Source organism: Acinonyx jubatus, chromosome B4, assembly GCF_027475565.1.
Source record: "Acinonyx jubatus isolate Ajub_Pintada_27869175 chromosome B4, VMU_Ajub_asm_v1.0, whole genome shotgun sequence".
NCBI lineage: Eukaryota > Metazoa > Chordata > Mammalia > Carnivora > Felidae > Acinonyx > Acinonyx jubatus.
Genome location: NC_069387.1, coordinates 87,569,678 through 87,588,142, shown reverse-complemented (window position 1 = coordinate 87,588,142; position 18,465 = coordinate 87,569,678). Strand labels below are relative to the sequence as shown.

Below are 18,465 nucleotides of genomic sequence, written 5' to 3'. Positions count from 1 at the left end.
ATCTTTATGGAAGATGTGACCTTCGAAGTAGGTCTTAAAAAAAATGGAGGATTCCCCAGAAAAATGCAGTGAGGGGTAGAAACAAAACTCCAGGCAGAAGGAGCAACACACAGAGGCAGGAAAAGCAAGTATTTCCGTTAAACTGAATAATGAGGGAAAGGCCAGTCAAGGAGGGGTTATAAGCTGAATTTGAACATTAGAAGCTGAATGGCCCCCATTTGGTGAAATTTCATAAAGACTGAAAAAAGAAAACAATTGCTTCCCTTACCAGGTGTTTAAAATATTATTACAGAAACAGCTCCAGTGACCATCTCAAGTGAAGTTAAGCCCTTTGGGTGGGACTCATTAAACACCACCTTTCATGTATGTATCTTCCTCTTGAGTGTTGCAGATAGGGAACCTCTGTCACAGCTTTAAAATGGAGAAAAATTACCATCGTGCCAGACCTGGAGTCTTCAGATGTGGAGGGAGAGGGTTTATATTCCTCGTCTAGGTTTTGGTTTAGATTTTTACTTCGCCAGCTTTCTTTGCAGATGGACAAAGCAGACAAGAATGTGGGCTCTGTCTAGTGCTGACTTTTACCTGCTCCCTGACCTGCGACAATTTACTCACCCCTCCAGTTTCCTTAACTACAGAAGAGGGATGGTGACAGTCCCCCCCCCCTCCGCCCCCAGGGGTTACTGTACTAGGAGGATTAAATTAATACAAGTAAAGCACTCATAAGAGTGATCCGTGTCAATGAGTTAGTATCACAATAGCACTAAAAATAAACTAGATGGATGTGTAATATCTCACTGCCCCCCCAAGCCCCACAGTGCCATTCATATAAGTACCCAAAAGCAATATCTCCAAATTCTAACCCTGTACATCATCCGCTATTTCTTCAACATCACTGTAAACCTAAACATGTATTACAGGTAGAGAAAATAGAGCTAATTATAGGCTTCGGAGTAAAATGACTAAGGCAAATCAATAGAGGAGCTTATTTTCCATCCTGATCCTACCTTAGTTATCCCTAAAATTAGAAGCCAGTAGTTTGGGGTTATTGAAAGACACTTCCTCTGAGAGAGGAAACCGGAATGAGACACGACTGTTTAGGCAGGCTTTATTTGAAACATTTAGCACCTCTTCGAAATGCAAAGTAATCAAGGCGACACGTAACTATTTTAAAGTCTGAGACGGTTGTCCAGAGTTCACTGAGAGTTTGACAACAACTGGGGACTACAGAATAAGAAATGTGGGGCCACTTCACACAGAAGCTCAGCAAGGGGATGGAGGAGTTTTGGGTCAGGAATGTAAGAGTTTATCTTAATTTAGCAGCTGTTCAGCTGGTAGCAGCCAAATCGAGTGAAGCCTTTTCAGGGAGAGCAGTTTAGGCCACAGCCGTCTAGACGAAACACCACCACTACCCGGATGGGCACAGAGGCTCCCCAATATCGGCACAAATTCCAGAGATACAGCCAAGGCTACTTTAGACGTTGCTGGCAAATCAGCAGAAATGTGGAGAACTCCAGAGGCCAGGGAGTTCCCTGGGCCACCTTAAGGATGGTAAAGGCAATTTGCAAATGCTTTCAGTATCCTGGGTAATATTAAGCTTCCCCCTCCCCCCTCCCACCCTTTACACTTCAAATTATTGTCAAGTGTATTGTTTCTGGGGCCTATTCCTTTTTCCTCTGTTCTCCAAACACATCCACATCTTCACCCTGTATTTGTCAGGGCAAATGGAAAAGGTCTTTGACCCCAAATGTGGCCCTTTGAGACCAGTTTAGGCTGACCTCTCCACCATTCTCACCTGCCCAAGAGCTGACCTACAGGAAGTAAATACAAGCATTGTTCCTTAAAGGCAAAAAATCATACTGGTTTTACCATCACCTGCAGAGAGAATACAAAAGCCCAAGAGAAAATATCATGACATCTATAACTATGACCAACAACCTCACCACCACATAATTGCTATCATTATGTTTTTAACCTCTTAATTCTGCTTTGCTACCATGTCTCCTAGATATTGCTAAGACATTACCGTAAGGCTCCGTCTATTTTTTTTTCCCTCAAAAATGTGCCATGACTTCAATGTGTTTCAAAATACCCAGTATTACTGTACCTGAAGAGAGGCTGCGGACAGTGGCATCTCAATGCTTACAAGTTCAAAATGGGGCCAAAGAGGGTAGGGAAGGAAGTGGGCTACCTGCTGTTAGTCTGGAATGATAAATTTAATAATCAAGTAGTTAGAAGTATAGTCAACTAAAGAAAATAAAACAGTAGGTTACATACCAGTGACTAGGAGGTAGGAATAAATGCAGAACAGAAGGCACAGACGCTTTAGTTAAAATGATTAGGCTGCCAGAGATTGGGAAAACAATTTCCTGCTAATAATATCTGACTATATATCACTTCTTGGCCTTCTGGCTAAGATCAAGTGTAGTATCTGTTCTTATCAGTTTAATATCTGACTATAGAAATCACCTACTAAGTAGCAATAATCTTTCCAAAATTACAACTTCCAAGTCTTCAGGTTAGATTTTGAACTTAACCTTGTTCAAGTCATTCGATCACCCAATCAAGCATTCATAAAACATCTCTTAATTATGCAACACTGCATCTGACTTCCTGGAGTAAATAAAAGATTCAAACCCCCTTCCTACAGAAATTTATACTCTGATGGTTAGTTTTCTGACAACTTGGATAGGATATAGTACTCAGTAACTTAATCAAACACTAATCTAGGTGTTGCTCTGAAGGTATTATGTAGATGCTTAACATCTATAAACAGCTGACATTAAGTAAATGAGATTAGCCTCCATAGTGTGTCGGCTGCAATTATTTGAAAAGCCAAATGGGCAAATACTAAAGGTTTCCCAGAGAGAAGAAGGAATTCTGCCTCAAGGCTACAGCGTCAATTCCTGCCTGAATTTCTAGCCTGCTCTCCTGCCCTATAGATTTTGAACCTGCAGAAAACTACACCACTATGGATTCTGTTTCCCTGGAGAACCTGGACTGATATGCATTCTTATAAACAATTAGAAGCAAACAGTAAATGGGAAGAACAAACTGCTATAAAGATGCCTTATAAAAGCATGTCCAAGAGCATACACTCAAGTATTTCCAGTATAATAGGATAATTTCTATCATGGAGCTAAGTACAAAAGACAGTAAGAATATAGAAGGGCTTATATTTGCCTAAGGTAGTTACAGACAGTCCAAAAGACCTTTCTTGAAAGGATACAAAGAGAATTTCTTACAGAAAAGGGAAAAGCACCCGCAACTGAGAAGAAATGCTAGAATGCACAGTATATGTACTGAAGCATAAACTAAAAGATCAGAACGAAGGTCAAGGAACGGAGCAAATGATAGGATAGGAGATAAAGTGGGTTGCATACAAAAGGCCATGTCTGCATGTGAGAAAGATAAGATCATGGAAGACAAGGCTTAAAGTGTACTAAGCCCTAAAAAGTCATAGCTGTTCAATTTCTGATTTGATAAATGCATAAATGAATGCTGTTAGCTTACATTAAATTGTTACTGTAAAGATGTAGCTAAAATGAGAGGAAGAACAAGTTCGGCAATGTGGCAGGATACAAGATCAATATACAAAAATCAATTCTGTTTCTATATACTAACAGTGAGCAATCTGAAAACAAAATTAAGAAAATCCCATGTACATTATTACACAGCTAAAAGAATCTCTAGGAAAACTTTAACAAGTTTAACACTTTTGTGCCAAAAACTGTAAAACACTGTTGAAAGCTGTTAAAGATCCAAACAAATGAGAAAACATTGCTTGTTCATTGATCTTAAGACTTATTATCTATAAGAAGGAAATACTACAGATTCAACACAATCCACATCAAAGTCTCAGTTTGATTTTTTGCAAAAACTAGTAAGTTGGTCCTAAAATTCATATGGAAATGAAAGCAACCCAGGATAGGACAAGAAATGAACAAAAAAGAACAACCTTCAAAAAAACCAAGTTGGAAGACTTACACTTCCAAACTTACAACAAAGCTATAATAATCAAGACAGTGCGGTACTGGCATAAGGATATACATATATATCAATGGAACAGAACAGAGTCCAAATACAAATCCTCACATTTGTGGCTAATTGATTTTCAACTGGGACAAGACAATTGAAATAGTCCAACCAATGGTGATGGACAACTAGATATGCACATGCAAAAGAATGCATTTGGATCTCCACCTCACATTTCACACAAAACAAAAAAAAGGATCAAAGACTTAAATGTAGGAACTAAAACTATAAAACTCCTAGAATACACAGTAAATATTTAGCACCTTGGTTTAGGCAATGGTTTCTGAAATATGGCACTAAAACCACAAGTGACAACAGAACAGGTAAGCTAGACTGAGACCCATCAAGAAAACGAAGACAATGCTCAGAATGGCAGAAAATATCTGCAAGTCATACATTTTACAAGGGATCTATACATAGAACATATAAACAGTTCTTACAATTCACCAGTAAGACAAATAAGTCAATTTAAAAATAGGCAAAGGGAGTGCCTGAGTGGCTAAGTCAGTTGAGTGTCTGACTTCATTTCAGGTCACAGTGTCAGTTTGTGAATTACAGCCCCGCGTTGGGCTCTCTGCTTAGAACCTGAAGCCTCCTTCAGATTCTGTGTCTCCCTCTCTCTCTTCCCCTTCCCTGCTCATGCTTGCACTTGCTCACTCTCTCAAAAATAAAAACGTTTAAATTTTTTTTTAAATAGGCAAAAGAATTTGAAGAGACATTTCTCAAAAAAAATATATATATATGCGTATATATATATATATACACACACACACAAATGTCCATTAAGCACATGAAAAGATGCTCAATATCATTAGTCACCAGTGAAACGCAAATCAAAACCACAAAGAGATGCTACTTCACACTCAGGATGGCTAATATCACAAAGTCAGATAATACCAAGTGTTGATGAGGATGGAAGAAAATTAGCACCCTCATATATTTCTGGTGGGAAAATAAAATGGTACAGCCACTGTGGAAAACAATTTGGTGATTCCTCAAAATGCTAAACACAGAGTTACCATATGACTCAGCAACTCCACTCCCAAGTATATGCTCAAGAGAACAGAAAATTTATGCCCATAAAAAAATCTGTACACATATGTTCACAGGATCATTCCTAACAGTAAAAAAACAAACAAAACAAAACAACACCAAAATGTCCATCAAGTTATGGATGGATAAACAGTACTGGTATAGCCATACAATGGAATCTTAGTCATAAAAAGGACTGAGGTACTGATGCATGCTACGACACAGATGAGCCCTGAAAACACATGCTCAGTGAATGAAGCCAGTCACAAAAGATCAAATATTTATAGGATTCCATTGATCGGAAACATCCAGAATAGACTAATCCACAGGAAGAGATAGATTAGTGACTGCCTGGAGATGGGGTGGGGTTAGGATAGCTAATAAGAATTTTCTTTTGGGGGTGTGGAGAATGTTCTGAGTTTAGATTGTGGCACACTCTGAATATACTAAAAACCACTGAACCACTTTAAATGTGTGAATTTCATGGAATGTGAAATGTATCTCAATAAAGCTGTAAAAACAGGGAGCTAGGACGCAGTTGGATAACCAAACTTGCTTAAGCAGAAAACCTTTTCAAAATAGAGAAGATGTGTTAACGGGAAGGTGCTACCAGAAAATGAGAGAAATAAAGTGTGAGACTTTGATGTTTCCTCAAGGGGGTGGGGGAGGGGAGGAGGGGAGGCTTGTGACCACTCCATGCCCAACCTCCCAGGAATAGGATTTTGAACAGTCATACAAGGATTAAAGGCATTTGGAGTGGAGTTCCTTGAATGTTAACACCTTAGAGACCCTGTCTTTGGATTCTTATAACTTGGTTCCCCCCCCCCCCCCCGATTCTGGTTGTTCAATTCTCCTTCAATTCTGTCTCCCATAATTAGAGTTCTATAATTTCAGTAAGTTCTGTCTTCCTTGCTTCGGTTACCCGGAGTCAGTTTCTGCTAGGAAAAAGATGGATTATTTTTGAATATTTAGGGAAGGCCACTGGATATGTACAAGCATCATGAGATTTACTGAGGCAAAGTGTGAGACTTAAACTAATTTCCTCTGAAGAATTTCTGACACAGATCATTCCTTCAGGAATTCACCTAGTGATACCGATAGGTTACTGTAACAAATTGTTGTTCTGACTTCACTAGGCAGAGACGCAAGAGATTCTTTTCAGTGACCTAGTGTTCCCTATGCTTTTAAGGAAACCAGATAGATATATGAATACTGTTACATCTAACACTTTTTTGGTTTCAAATGTAATGTCTTAACACTTTAAAAAAAGGTAAACCCAATCACTAGGATACTGCTGACAAATCTTTACATACCTGAACAGTGTTTTCTCAAATTTGAATAATAGAGGATTTTTTTTTTTTAATATGAAAAGGTCCTGGAAAAATCGAAAAACCTCAAATTGAGAAAACTTGTATCACCATTTTAGCTTCATAATGGTTATTAACATCCATTTGATTATAAAAGCCAAAGTCAGTGGTACTGCAAACAATTCAACGTCCATCAACAGGTGAATGGACAAACAAAATGTCAGGTCCAAACAATGGAACACTCATCAGCAATGAAGTGAAATGAACTACTGACCTGCTACAACCTGATAAACCTCAAACATCATGTAAGTAAGAGAGACCAGATCCAAAAGATCACAGAGTGCTTGATTCCATTTATGTGAAATGTCGAAAAAGGGCAACTTTATAGGGCCAGCCTGCAGATCAGTGGGTACTTGGAACGGCCAGCTAGACCAAGGGTGAACAAAATAAAAACAGGAGGGATTTCCTTTGGTGGGGGGTAATGGAAAGGTTTTCAATCTAGACTGAACCTCCACGTTAGCCTGGGAAGAGCCAAACCACAAACCGTAGACTGCCGTGTGATGGCTGCACAACTCTATAAATTTACTGAAATCACTGAAATGTACATGTAACAACAGGTGAATTATACGGTATGTGAATTATAGTTGAATAAAGCTTTTTTTTTGGGGGGGGGAGTAAACGCAAGGCAACATTATGTTGAGAGATCATAATCCAAGATACACCCCTTTGGGAGCACAGGGAAAACTTTTAAAGCATTTAAATACAAATTTACAGAGAATTCAGGGACCTCTGAGAATGCAGTCATAGATCCCGACATAGCTAAGAAAAATTGCCCCAAGGGTGTACAATAGTCTGGGCAAAGTTTTCTGGGGACCTAAACATTTTTACCCTCTTTTGCATGTGCACAAAAAAGACAAAACAAACAAATCGGAAATGTTTTATACTCATTTTAAGGACAATCCTTCTAGAGTGACTTATACAAAGTCCTAGCCCTTTCTGTTATATTTTCATTTATCATCATATGCATTTATTATTAAAAACAAGACTGTAAAAATACATGTTTTCACAAATAACCTATAGTTCTACACCTTTGTATTTTTTTTAAGCCTATCAACTGTAGGAACTCCCCAGTCTCTTCCAGTAAAAACTCTGCAACCCCTCTCTAGGTTGTATTAAGTTTTGCTTATCATAAATAGCAAAACGGATTTTCCCAGTTTGTTCTTTTCCTTGTTTTATTTTGGTTTCTTTTTTTTTTTTTTTCCCTGTTGTAGAAATTACTAATTGTAACACAGTTGAATCTTTCAGTCTTCTTTCTAGGTTGTTTATCTTCTAGTTTCAAGGCTGCAACTTATCATTCTTCCATTGGCCTGATTATAATCTTTTAAAACACAATGCACTGAGCACACTATCTCGATGACTCAGGCACATCTCCCAAACGCATAGTATCCCATTTTGCTGTGTTACTGTGCCAACACAGCAAAAGAGCTTACTGAGGTATGTGGGAGTGTCTGTCACCCATTAAATGGCCCTAGGCTGCCAAGGCCGAAATCCTTCCTCTGTTGTCATCCTGTCTGCTGTCATTTCTCACATCTGTCTGTGGGTCTGTTTACAGCTAGCACTGTTTCTCCTTTCCATGTACTGACTCCATTGTTCTAGGATTAGGAAGCAGACTTAACTTGCTGGTTTAGAGGTGTATATAAATCAAAGCTGGGGTTTGAGGTTCTGAATAGAGGTTTTAAATTCCCCAGTATGTAAACTGCAGGAGCCCCAGTACCTTCACTTGGCTTTTTCAAAAACATGCTGACGTGGGGCACCTGGGTGGCTCAGCCAGTTAAGCATCTGACTTCGGCTCAGGTCAAGATCTCGCGGTCTGTGAGTTCGAGCGCCGCGTCGGGCTCTGTGCTGACAGCTCAGAGCCTGGGGCCTGCTTCAGATTCTGTGTCTCCCTCTCTTTCTGCCCCCCATTCACCCTCTGTCTCTCTCAAAAATAAATAAAACAGTTTTAAAAAATTTAAAAAACATGCTGGTGCTTTACCAAGATAACTGGGAGCACCGCATACTACCGCGCTGGGACTCCTCTACTTAGCCGTCTCCAACCCAGCTCTTTTTTTTAAAATTTTTTTTTTCAACGTTTATTTATTTTGGGGACAGAGAGAGACAGAGCATGAACGGGGGAGGGGCAGAGACAGAGGGAGACACAGAATCGGAAACAGGCTCCAGGCTCTGAGCCATCAGCCCAGAGCCCGACGCGGGGCTCGAACTCACGGAGCGCGAGATCGTGACCTGGCTGAAGACGGACGCTCAACCGACTGCGCCACCCAGGCGCCCCTCCAACCCAGCTCTTAAGGAACTCAAAAGCAGTGACAACTTAGTTGTCCGTTAACTTGGACACAGGCAGCCCCTACCTCCTCCCCTGCCCAGACTTTGATAAAGGAGAACATTTTCTTTTGTATTTGAACATAGCATGCTTCAGAGTTCTGACAACCCTTTAGCAAGAACCTGGCAATGCAGAATTGTCGCTTCAGGTAAAATCCACAACCATGGCCAAAAGCAGATGTCCAAAGATGTTTCAGGATTAGGAACTATATAAAAATTTGAAAATAGCTAATCTAATTAACTGAATTTAAAATACGTAATACTACGTAAATTTCCCTGGAAGGATAGGAATGAAATTGGTGCTACTATTTCCTTTGTGTGGAAGGAAGGTCAGACAGCAGAATGGCAAGGGGAAACTTTTCATTCTACATTAACACTTTTTGGATATTGAATATGTGGCTCTATTCCTTTGACAAAAAAAAAAAAATGGAAACTTTTTAACAACTGCATTACAGAAGTAAAGCCTACCAGGGCATATTAGAAGCCAACTGATCAGGAAAGGGCCAAGCATAGTCCACTGTGGGCCAGGGAGAACAAAACCTACTTCTTAAATTATTTCACTTTCTACCCTCAACATCTGGGTTCTGTCTGATGGTCCCCAAGACTTTGTTTTGGCTCCTGCCATCATATCCACATTCCAACCCAGAGAAAAAGAAGAAAAGAGCACAATCCTTCTAAGGACACAACAACGAAGTTGCACAGATCATTTCTATTCACATCACATTGGTCAAAACTTAGTCACATGGCCATACGTAACTGCAAGGGAACGTGGAAAATAGTCTTTAGAAGGCATAGGTCCAGCTAAAACTTGGGAGATTACTAAAGGAGAAAGTAGTACAGGTGTTGGGATACAAATAACTGTGGCAACTTCAGCCACAAATGAGTTAACACACAACTTAAGGGTAAGAGTTGTCTGTGGTGGGAGACAACAGAACACAACCCAGGGGCTTCAGGTACATTAATAACATTTCTTAAGCGATTACAACACAGGGTCTCATTTTTCACTGTTATTCCTTTAAGAGTGTATGTGTGTGCATCACATTCATTATGTGTATTTCACAACTTGAAAACATCAAAGTTGTTAAGGCAGCGTATGGGCACATGGGGATTTATTATGCTATTCCCTCTACTTTTGAGAATGCTTGCAAACCTCTAGAACAAGAGTTTTTGTTTTTTTTTTTTAACGTTTATTTATTTTTGGGACAGAGAGAGACAGAGCATGAACGGGGGAGGGGCAGAGAGAGAGGGAGACACAGAATCGGAAGCAGGCTCCAGGCTCTGAGCCATCAGCCCAGAGCCTGACGCGGGGCTCGAACTCACGGACCGTGAGATCGTGACCTGAGCCGAAGTCGGATGCTCAACCGACTGAGCCACCCAGGCGCCCCTAGAACAAGAGTTTTATATGCGCACCTTACACACGTATACTTTCATCTTAATACCCTCTCAGACACAGAATAATTAAAAACCTACTTTGTAAAACGCACTGTCCTAAACATGGTTACATGCCTCCATGCATTTGTTATATGGATGTCAAAGAAAGGACTATGCAATCTTTAAAATGCTTACTGTCTAATAAGGAGATCACTATTAAAATAATACAGTCTATGATGGAGCGACAGAATGAGTACAGACAGAATCCAGAGAAAGGAGAAGTCAGTTTGGTTTAGGGAAAATGAGGTTGCTATCCTTGGAAATGAGCAAATGTGACACAAATAGTAAGTAGTTAATAAAAATAATAAACATGCAAACTAATTTTAAGCAATTAGATTTGTGCAAGTCTCTTCATGCAGCTGTCATTTTGTCTCAAAGTTAAGAATCCAGTTAAGTACAATCTGAGGAAGTGGAAATAAAAATAAATTGCTGCTCTACATGGACATATTAAAATCCACGTTGCTACTTTATAACCAAGTCTTGTCAATCACTTTAGGGAGGCCTTATAGACAGGCGCCCCAGTCTCTCTGAAGGAGGCAGTGAGGCGAAATGATTGTGGACATCTGCAGTCAGGCTGCTCATGTTTGGATCTCCAGTCTACCCTCTGCAAGCTGTGGGATCATGCTATAGATGATGCTTCACCCTTCTGTGCCTCAGTTTCCTTCTCTATAATATTTGGATAATGACAGTATCTACTTACAAGAAATACCGTGAGGCTCATCCTGTTCTTGGAACAGTGTCTGGCACAGAGTAAACATCCAATACATGTTTGTTGCTGCTGCTGTTACCCATGGCTCTTGAAATATGAGCTCATCAAGTGTCCCCTATAGTTCACCGGGGTGGGGTAGGTTATTTTGGACAAACTACAGACCTGAATTTTTGTAAAATATCCTGATGATTGTTACAACACCACGAAGGCCAAACAAGGCAGCTTTGCAAGCTAAATCTAGTGAGCCACCAAAGCCCAACTTAAATTTTTACGGAGAACCATGTTAGGCAAGTTGCTGCAATAAGAGGTTATGAAAATAGAATTTTGGCAAGTTACAGGGCTCAAATGCTTCTAACTTACACAGCTGATTATTTCTCATATGGGTTACCTTCCTTGACGATTATCTGGTTAATTTTTAATCTCAGGCTCTCCTGTGTCACCCCTCCCATGCTCTAGTCCAGCTTTCTTCCTAAAGCAGCTGGGAATCCAAGCCATGGTTAGAAAGAGCTCCCACCAAAGTTCAGAGTTGGTGGGGGGGGGGGTGTCTAAAAACGTACTGCGCACACCCGTGTGAGAAATGCTAAACTGTGTGATGCCAACTATGGATAGTCTAGGATTATGGAGAGCACACCGTGGGGCAAAACAAACAGGAAAAAAACGGTGTTGTACATGGATGAAGCAAACTCTTGCTCCGCCTTAAAGCACAAGTACAATTCAGATAGAGAGGGAAAGGAAGAATCAACAGTGAAAGCAGAAAGATGGGGGAGCTCAGCACAGGCCATGACGAGACGAGACAAGATAACACAGCAAAAAGTCTTTGTTTTTTGCTGGGAAAAAACAAAGGACTGGGAAAAATAAACTTGCATGGCTAAACATGGGACTAGACTATGGATGGCTTTTTCTTTAACGATTAATCCACTATTAGAATTATTAGTCTAAGGGTTCTCATTCTCTCACTGTAGAGAAGAAAGTAACACACCATATTAGGAATAGTGCTTTTGAAGAACTAGGAAGTTTCTCCAGCATAAGGACCTTATCTGCATTGGTCTATAAATTCTTAGCACCTAGGACAGGAACTGGCACACAGTTTAAGTGTTTAAAAAATGCCCGACAGCAGCGCCTGGATGGTTCAACTGGTTAACTTTTTTTTTTTTCAATGTTTATTTAGTTCTGAGAGAGACAGAGTAGGAGTCGGGGGAAGGGCAGAGAGAGAGGGAGACACAGAATCTGAAACAAGCTCAGGTCAGAGCCTGACTTGGGGGCTCAAACTCACGAGCTGTGAGATCAGCGACCTGAGCTGAAGTCAGGTGCTCAACCGACTCAGCCACCAAGGTGCCCCAAGGTTCTGGCTCTTGATTTTGGCTCAGGTCATTATCACCTGGTTCTGATGCTTCGGGAGATCCAGCCTCCATCAGGGTCCATGCTGACAGCACAGGGCCTGCTTGGGTTATTCATATTCATTCATTCATTCATTCTCTCTCATGCGCGCTCTCTGTCTGCCCCTCCACGCTCACACACGTGTACTTTCTCAAAATAAAACTTTAAAAAATAAACAAAAATGCCTGACAAGGAAATGTCTGAACAATAGCCACATGGCAACAGACAAAACCAGCAGGTCATGACTGTCTAACAACAAAAAAAAAGTGCCTAAGTCTGATTGAGAGTTTACATTCTGTAAATATCAAACAGACGTGTTTCATTACCTCCATCACTTTCTCCTGTTATTTTTAAGCCGCCTCTTTAGCATGCATGTTTTTTTTTTTTTACATGATTTCTTTTTAAGCTTGATGGGGGCAGAATTCTAAACCGTAATTTCTTCCTTGTAACTTTATTTTTAATTAGAAAACAAAACAAAACAAAAACCCAAAGGCAAATGGAGATAATGAGGCATTGCTTAGTTCACAACTACAGACGGAGAGCTGTTCTCATCACCATTTATTTACCAAAGGAGAGAGAATGGTCCACTGGAGGTAATGGGGAATTCCTTAGTTTATCTGGAAAATCACCTTGAACCATCATTTATTACATAGCTTCCCCCCCCCCAGCTTCCTCCCAACACCTCAATAAAACAATAAACAAGACTTGCTAAGAACTTCTACACCAGTTCTAGAAAGTCCTTTAACACTAATACCCCCTTGGTATGAAGTTCAGCACTTCATGTTTATCCTCAGTTATTTCTAAAGTTGGATGCATTGCAACAGATAGTTTGGGGGGGGTTGGGGTTTAGAGCAAAGATAGTTTAAATGTAAAGAAACACTTCATGGCTACTTAGAATCTAACATACAGAATATAGATTAATAAAAAAATCATGGGTACACACCAATAAATACACAACTTATAATATTTTCATTATGTAGCAAACATGGTCCCATTTGAGAAAGTCAACTTGATCCCTAAAGAAGTTCTAAGGTATAGACCATTATATACTGTAGTAATTTTCATGTATTCATAGTAATTCAACTGGTTCTAAATAAACAGCAAAAACTACAGTAAGACTTAACCAATGACACGTGGCCAATAAATGAAATCCATATATTCAAGACTCTTCCAACTAAAGTGGCCCAATTTGAAGCAAAAAAGTCAAGTAGGTGTGGCTTCCTCAGCATTGCTTTTGCCAAAAGGTATACCTCAATTCAATCTTACTTGATACATTTGCCTCTTTTTTAAAACAGATTTTTTTCATGTTAATTATTTTTGAGACACAGAGTACAAGCAGGGTAGGGGCAGAGAGACAGAGGATCCCAAGTGGGCTCTGTGCTGATAGAGAGCCCGATGCAGGGCTCAAACTCATGAACCCTGAGGTCATGATCTGAGCGAAAGTCAGAAGCTTAGCCGACTGAGCCACCCAGGTACCCCAATACATTTTTTTCTTAAAAAAAAAAAAAAAAAGTTTTAGGTGTTGTCTGGGTGGCTCGGTGAGTTGGGCGTCCAACTCGATTTTGGCTCAGGTCATGATCTCAGTTTGTGGGTTTGAGCCCTGAACTGGGTTCCGTATGACAACGTGAAGCCTGCCTGGGATTATCTTGCTCTCTCCCCCTCTCTGTGTCCCTCCCCTGCTTGCACTCTTTCTCCAATAAATTTTTAAAAATTTAAAACAAAGTTTTGAAGCACTATCTAACAAGGGCAAATATAGGGGCAGGTGGCTCAGTCAGTTAAGCTGTCGGTGTCAGCTCAAGTCATGATCTCATGGTTTCAGGAGTTCAAACCCTGTGTCTGGTTCTGTGCTCACACTGCAAAGCCTGCTTGAGATTCTCTCTTTCCCCTCTCTCTACCCCTCCCCCACTGACACTGTTTTGGTCTCTCTAAAAATAAACTTAAAACAAAATGGTAAATACGAAGATTCCAAAAAGATTAACTAAAATACCAACATACATTAGCTTAAAACTGTTGCTTTGAGTCTTAATGTACACATTATCACAAAGGATTCTCACCGAGTATTTTTTGGTACCTATTTCAGTTCTATAATATTTATGTAATGGGACATAAATCTTTTAAAAGTTTTAACATACCCTGCTTAAAACTCTGCAAAATCTAAATTTTAATTTGAGGAAATTTCCCATACTGGAACAGAGACTAAAGTGCCCAATGAGGTGTCCATTTATCTGGCAGAATTACATTTTAAAATTATCATAAAAGGATTACATGAGATGTTCAAGGAAAATGTTCCCATTCAAGATAACATTATGAGTATTTGGAATGAATACAGAATGAATATTCTTATAAATTAACAATGGGATGTACCGGGCTGACTGTATTAGATTCCGTAACTGCAAAACCAAGCTCTTCACTGCCATATTGGTCTCCACATTTCTGAATGAATTAAAAGGGTTCCAAACAAGCTTCCTTTCCAGCACAGGAAATCCTGTTGCCCACCCCCCCCACCACCCCCCCCCCCCCCGCGAGTATGCGTCATGCTCACAGATTTTCATTTCTCAACCCTTTAAAGGCCAACATTAGCCATATTTCACAGGAAGTTCTTCCTTAATTCCTCCAATAGTTTGTAGGATACACTTTGGTTAGACACAAGGTCAGCGTAAATTGAGCTCCACTTTCTTATCACAGCATAGCAGCTGCGAAGAGGATGAGACACCACCACCCCACGTACCCAAACCTTTCTTTTTCTCAGGCTCTGAAATATATTAAGCGGCAGGTGGGTGGGCCTTCTGTGCCTTCTTGTTCTTGGATTTCTATATTAATATGTAGAAATACCTTTGCAAATCATCAAGGGACAAAACTCTATTCCCCGCCCCCAAATCTAAATGCTAACCCAAATGAAATACGCAGAAAGATTTCTATTAGTTAACGGTGTTCCCAAATTGAATTTGAGGCTCAGAATAACGACACATGAAAACGCAATTAAATGCAATCTAATGCAGAAACATTTTACTAAGTGGAGAGCACCATATTTCAATAGGACTGTGGCAAATCATGCTATTTTAAGACACATCTGAAAGAGCAGGCAAGGTAAACTGAGGGGGTGACCAATAGGATTCTTGAGAGCATGTTCAAGCATTGCCGCCTAAATAAAAGGCTAATTCCTTTTAGAGGAATTTTCTTTCACCTCCTCCCTAGACTGTACACAGATTTCATTGATGAGGGTGAAAATATCCCTTTGCTCCACATAACCAAGCCATTAAAACAATGTAGTGGTAGTACATTTGAGACCACAATTGGCATGCCCAAACATTATTCTCCTAAGTACAGCTCTAGTGGCCTTGGTTCTCACACTATTATCTCCCCTAAATTTGGCTGCACATATTGTTACGGAGCACATTAGCCTAATTCCCCAAACAAAAGTAATCTCAATATTTATTCCTATGGAAACCAAATCAAAATAGCACATATGTTCTAGTAGCAGGCTTTTACTGTGACCAGATCTTTTATTTAAAAACAGAAAATCTGACCCTGTCAAAAATGGACAATTCAAGGGTTTCATTTACATTACAAAAGAGTTAGTAACTTAGAATGATCTCTTCAATGTTAATTAACATTCAATTGACATCTGTTGTATAAAAAGAGGTCTATCAAATCAGTCTGCTCCTACCACCATTGCCCAAAATACGGCCACCCACACTGTGTGGTAACAAGAGAGGTCCATACGTGTTCAATGGGAAGAGGGTTCTCTGATCAAGCAAATCAAATCCAGTGTGAAGGATTTTCTGAATGTATTTGGAACAATCAAGGCTCCCCAAAGTTGTCTGACTACAGAAGCTTATTTTCAAATAATTCCAAATTAACTGAGAGTTAGCATTCTTTAGAAGACACTGGGAAATGTTGCTTTCAAAAAAAGATCCTCATTCCTATGCACAGACACAGTCCCCATAGTATGTACAGAGTGTTCAACAAAACGAGCCATCTTTCTGTGCCACCATATTGGTACTCATGAAGGTTTTGGCAGATGCTCTAAAGAGTATTAACAACGCTGCAAAGAGAAGCAAAGGCCAACTTATTAGGCCATTCTCCAAAATTGTCATCCGGTTTATGACTGTGATGATTAAGCACGGTTACATTGGTTTATTTGAAATCACTGCTGATCACAGAGCTGGGAAAATGGTTGTGAACCTCATGAGCCGATTAAACAAGTGTGGCACGATCAGCCCCAGATTTCGTGTACAACTCAAAGATCTAGAAAAATGGCAGAATAATCTGCTCCCATCCAGCCAATTTGGTTTCATGGGACTGACAACCTCAGCTGGCATCATGGACCATGAAGGAGTAAGATCAATGCACAGAGGGGGAAAAATCCTGAGATTCTTTTCCTAGGGATGGAATATATACATGCGAATAAAATGCTTCCATTGGAAAAAAAAAAAAAGAGCCAGTGCTAGAAAAATGTAGCAATTTCACAAAACATCTAGACTTACTAACACTCTGTTGCTGTAGGGTCATAACTAGCTGAAGGTCAGCAGTGGAGTTAGACCACTTACACAGGGGACAAACACTGATTTGTTTCTGAGAGAGAGAGAAAACCCACAAAGCTGTGAGATCACGCCCTGAGCCTAAACGGAGTCTGATGCTTAACTGACTGAGCCACCCAGGCACCCCAAGGGGGTTGGAACTTTCATTCGCACCCCACCCCACCCCCACCTCTAGGGAGGGGAGATGAATGGAGGTTGAATCAATCAATGGTGCCTACGTGATGAAGCCTCGATAAACACTCCTAGGGAAGGCATCTGGCCAGCTCCCAGGCTGGCGAGCACGCAGAAGTGCTGGAGGAATGATGTACCTGGAGAAGGCATGGAAACTCCACACCCCTCCCCATTCCAGGCTCTGTGCAGCTCTTCCAACTGGCTGTTTGAGTTGTGTCCTTTCATAATAGAGCAGTAATCTAGAAAATAAATGGTTTTCCCGAGTTCTGTGCACCATTCTAGCAAAGGATCAATTGTTTGCCCTGAGGGGGTGGGGCGGGGGGTGGAATTGGAACTTACAATTCATAGCTGGTTGGTCAGAAGCCAAGGTGACAACCTGGACTTGGAATGGACATCTGAAGTGGGGGCAGCCTTGTAGGGCTGAGCCCTTAGCCTGGGGATCTATCTCCAGGTAGACAGTGTCAGAATGGAGTTAAATCCTAGGACACAAAGGAGTTAAACTGTAGGACACCTAGCTGCTAAGAATTCCTTGGTGTCAGAAAAATCACCACACATTTGGTGGACAGAGATATTCTGAGTTGAGTGTAGAGCAAAGAAGAAAAACAGAATTTTCTCTTGCACTGCTGAACTGGGCAATGCAGGGCCGACAGTTCCGTAAACCTTTCCAAACATACTTCCTATATATGTGCAACATTAAACGTTTTCTACAGTGGCTTAATAATTTCCACGTGGGACAAGCAAAAGATCGGAGAAGCCAAAGACAGACTCTGGTCTTGGTTTGAACATTAACTTTTATATTAAACTATCCTATCGGGCCAGATCTTAAAAAGTCACAACAGAGTGCCTTGAACACAGTAAATGCTCAATAAATGTTTTTTCAATAAACAGATGAAGGCTTTCACTTCCCAGTGCACAACAGAACTCTCTATAGTAGTGATGAGGGAGCATGGGGTAAGCGGAGGGCAAAGTGCAGGCTAACAACATCCCACCCCCCACCCCCGGTCGCACATGTAGGATATTCCTTGGACACTCCAGGCCACCCAAAAACAGCAAAGGACAAGAGAGCAAATGGTTAAACTGGTAAGAGTCTCCACCAGTCTATCAGAAAAGGCAATCCCATCAATGGCCACTAGGAACAACCTACTGTCATAATGTTAAGGCTTTGCTCTGAAAAGCCACCTTGGTTTGACAGTAGTCAGGCCTCCAGTAAGTCTTTAGCATGTGCCAACTCTCTTTGGAAACTCCCTCTTGACGTTATCTCCCCAACCCGGTGAAACAGTCACACACTGCACCCCCCCCCCCGCCCCCCCACAACACACTTGCAGCGCAGCTCTTCTGCCCATGGGTCCCGTCCCTGTGCTTTAATAAGATCACCATTTCGCACCAAAGACCTCTGGAAGAATTCTTTCTTGGTTGTTGGCTCCAGACCCCATGCACTACCCCCTGCCATTACCCCCCAAATTCATCAGTAGCATCAGATGTAACTACA

The 18,465-nt window shown here is 40.7% G+C and overlaps 2 protein-coding genes and 1 pseudogene across 5 annotated transcripts in view; 2 read left to right on the top strand and 1 right to left on the bottom strand.

The window, feature by feature from the left end:
- The window catches only part of SRGAP1 (SLIT-ROBO Rho GTPase activating protein 1), a 279,251-nt gene that overhangs the window by 210,898 nt on the left and 49,888 nt on the right, over window positions 1-18,465 (bottom strand). The window lies entirely within an intron of this gene.
- LOC106981322 (40S ribosomal protein S15a-like) lies at window positions 1,414-16,823 on the top strand. Its single transcript, XM_053199607.1, has 2 exons — window positions 1,414-1,548; window positions 16,213-16,823. The coding sequence occupies exons 1-2, from the start codon at window positions 1,414-1,416 to the stop codon at window positions 16,648-16,650; spliced, it is 573 nt and encodes a 190-aa protein (XP_053055582.1). The 3' UTR covers window positions 16,651-16,823.
- On the top strand, window positions 2,390-2,505 carry LOC113602929 (uncharacterized; annotated as a pseudogene).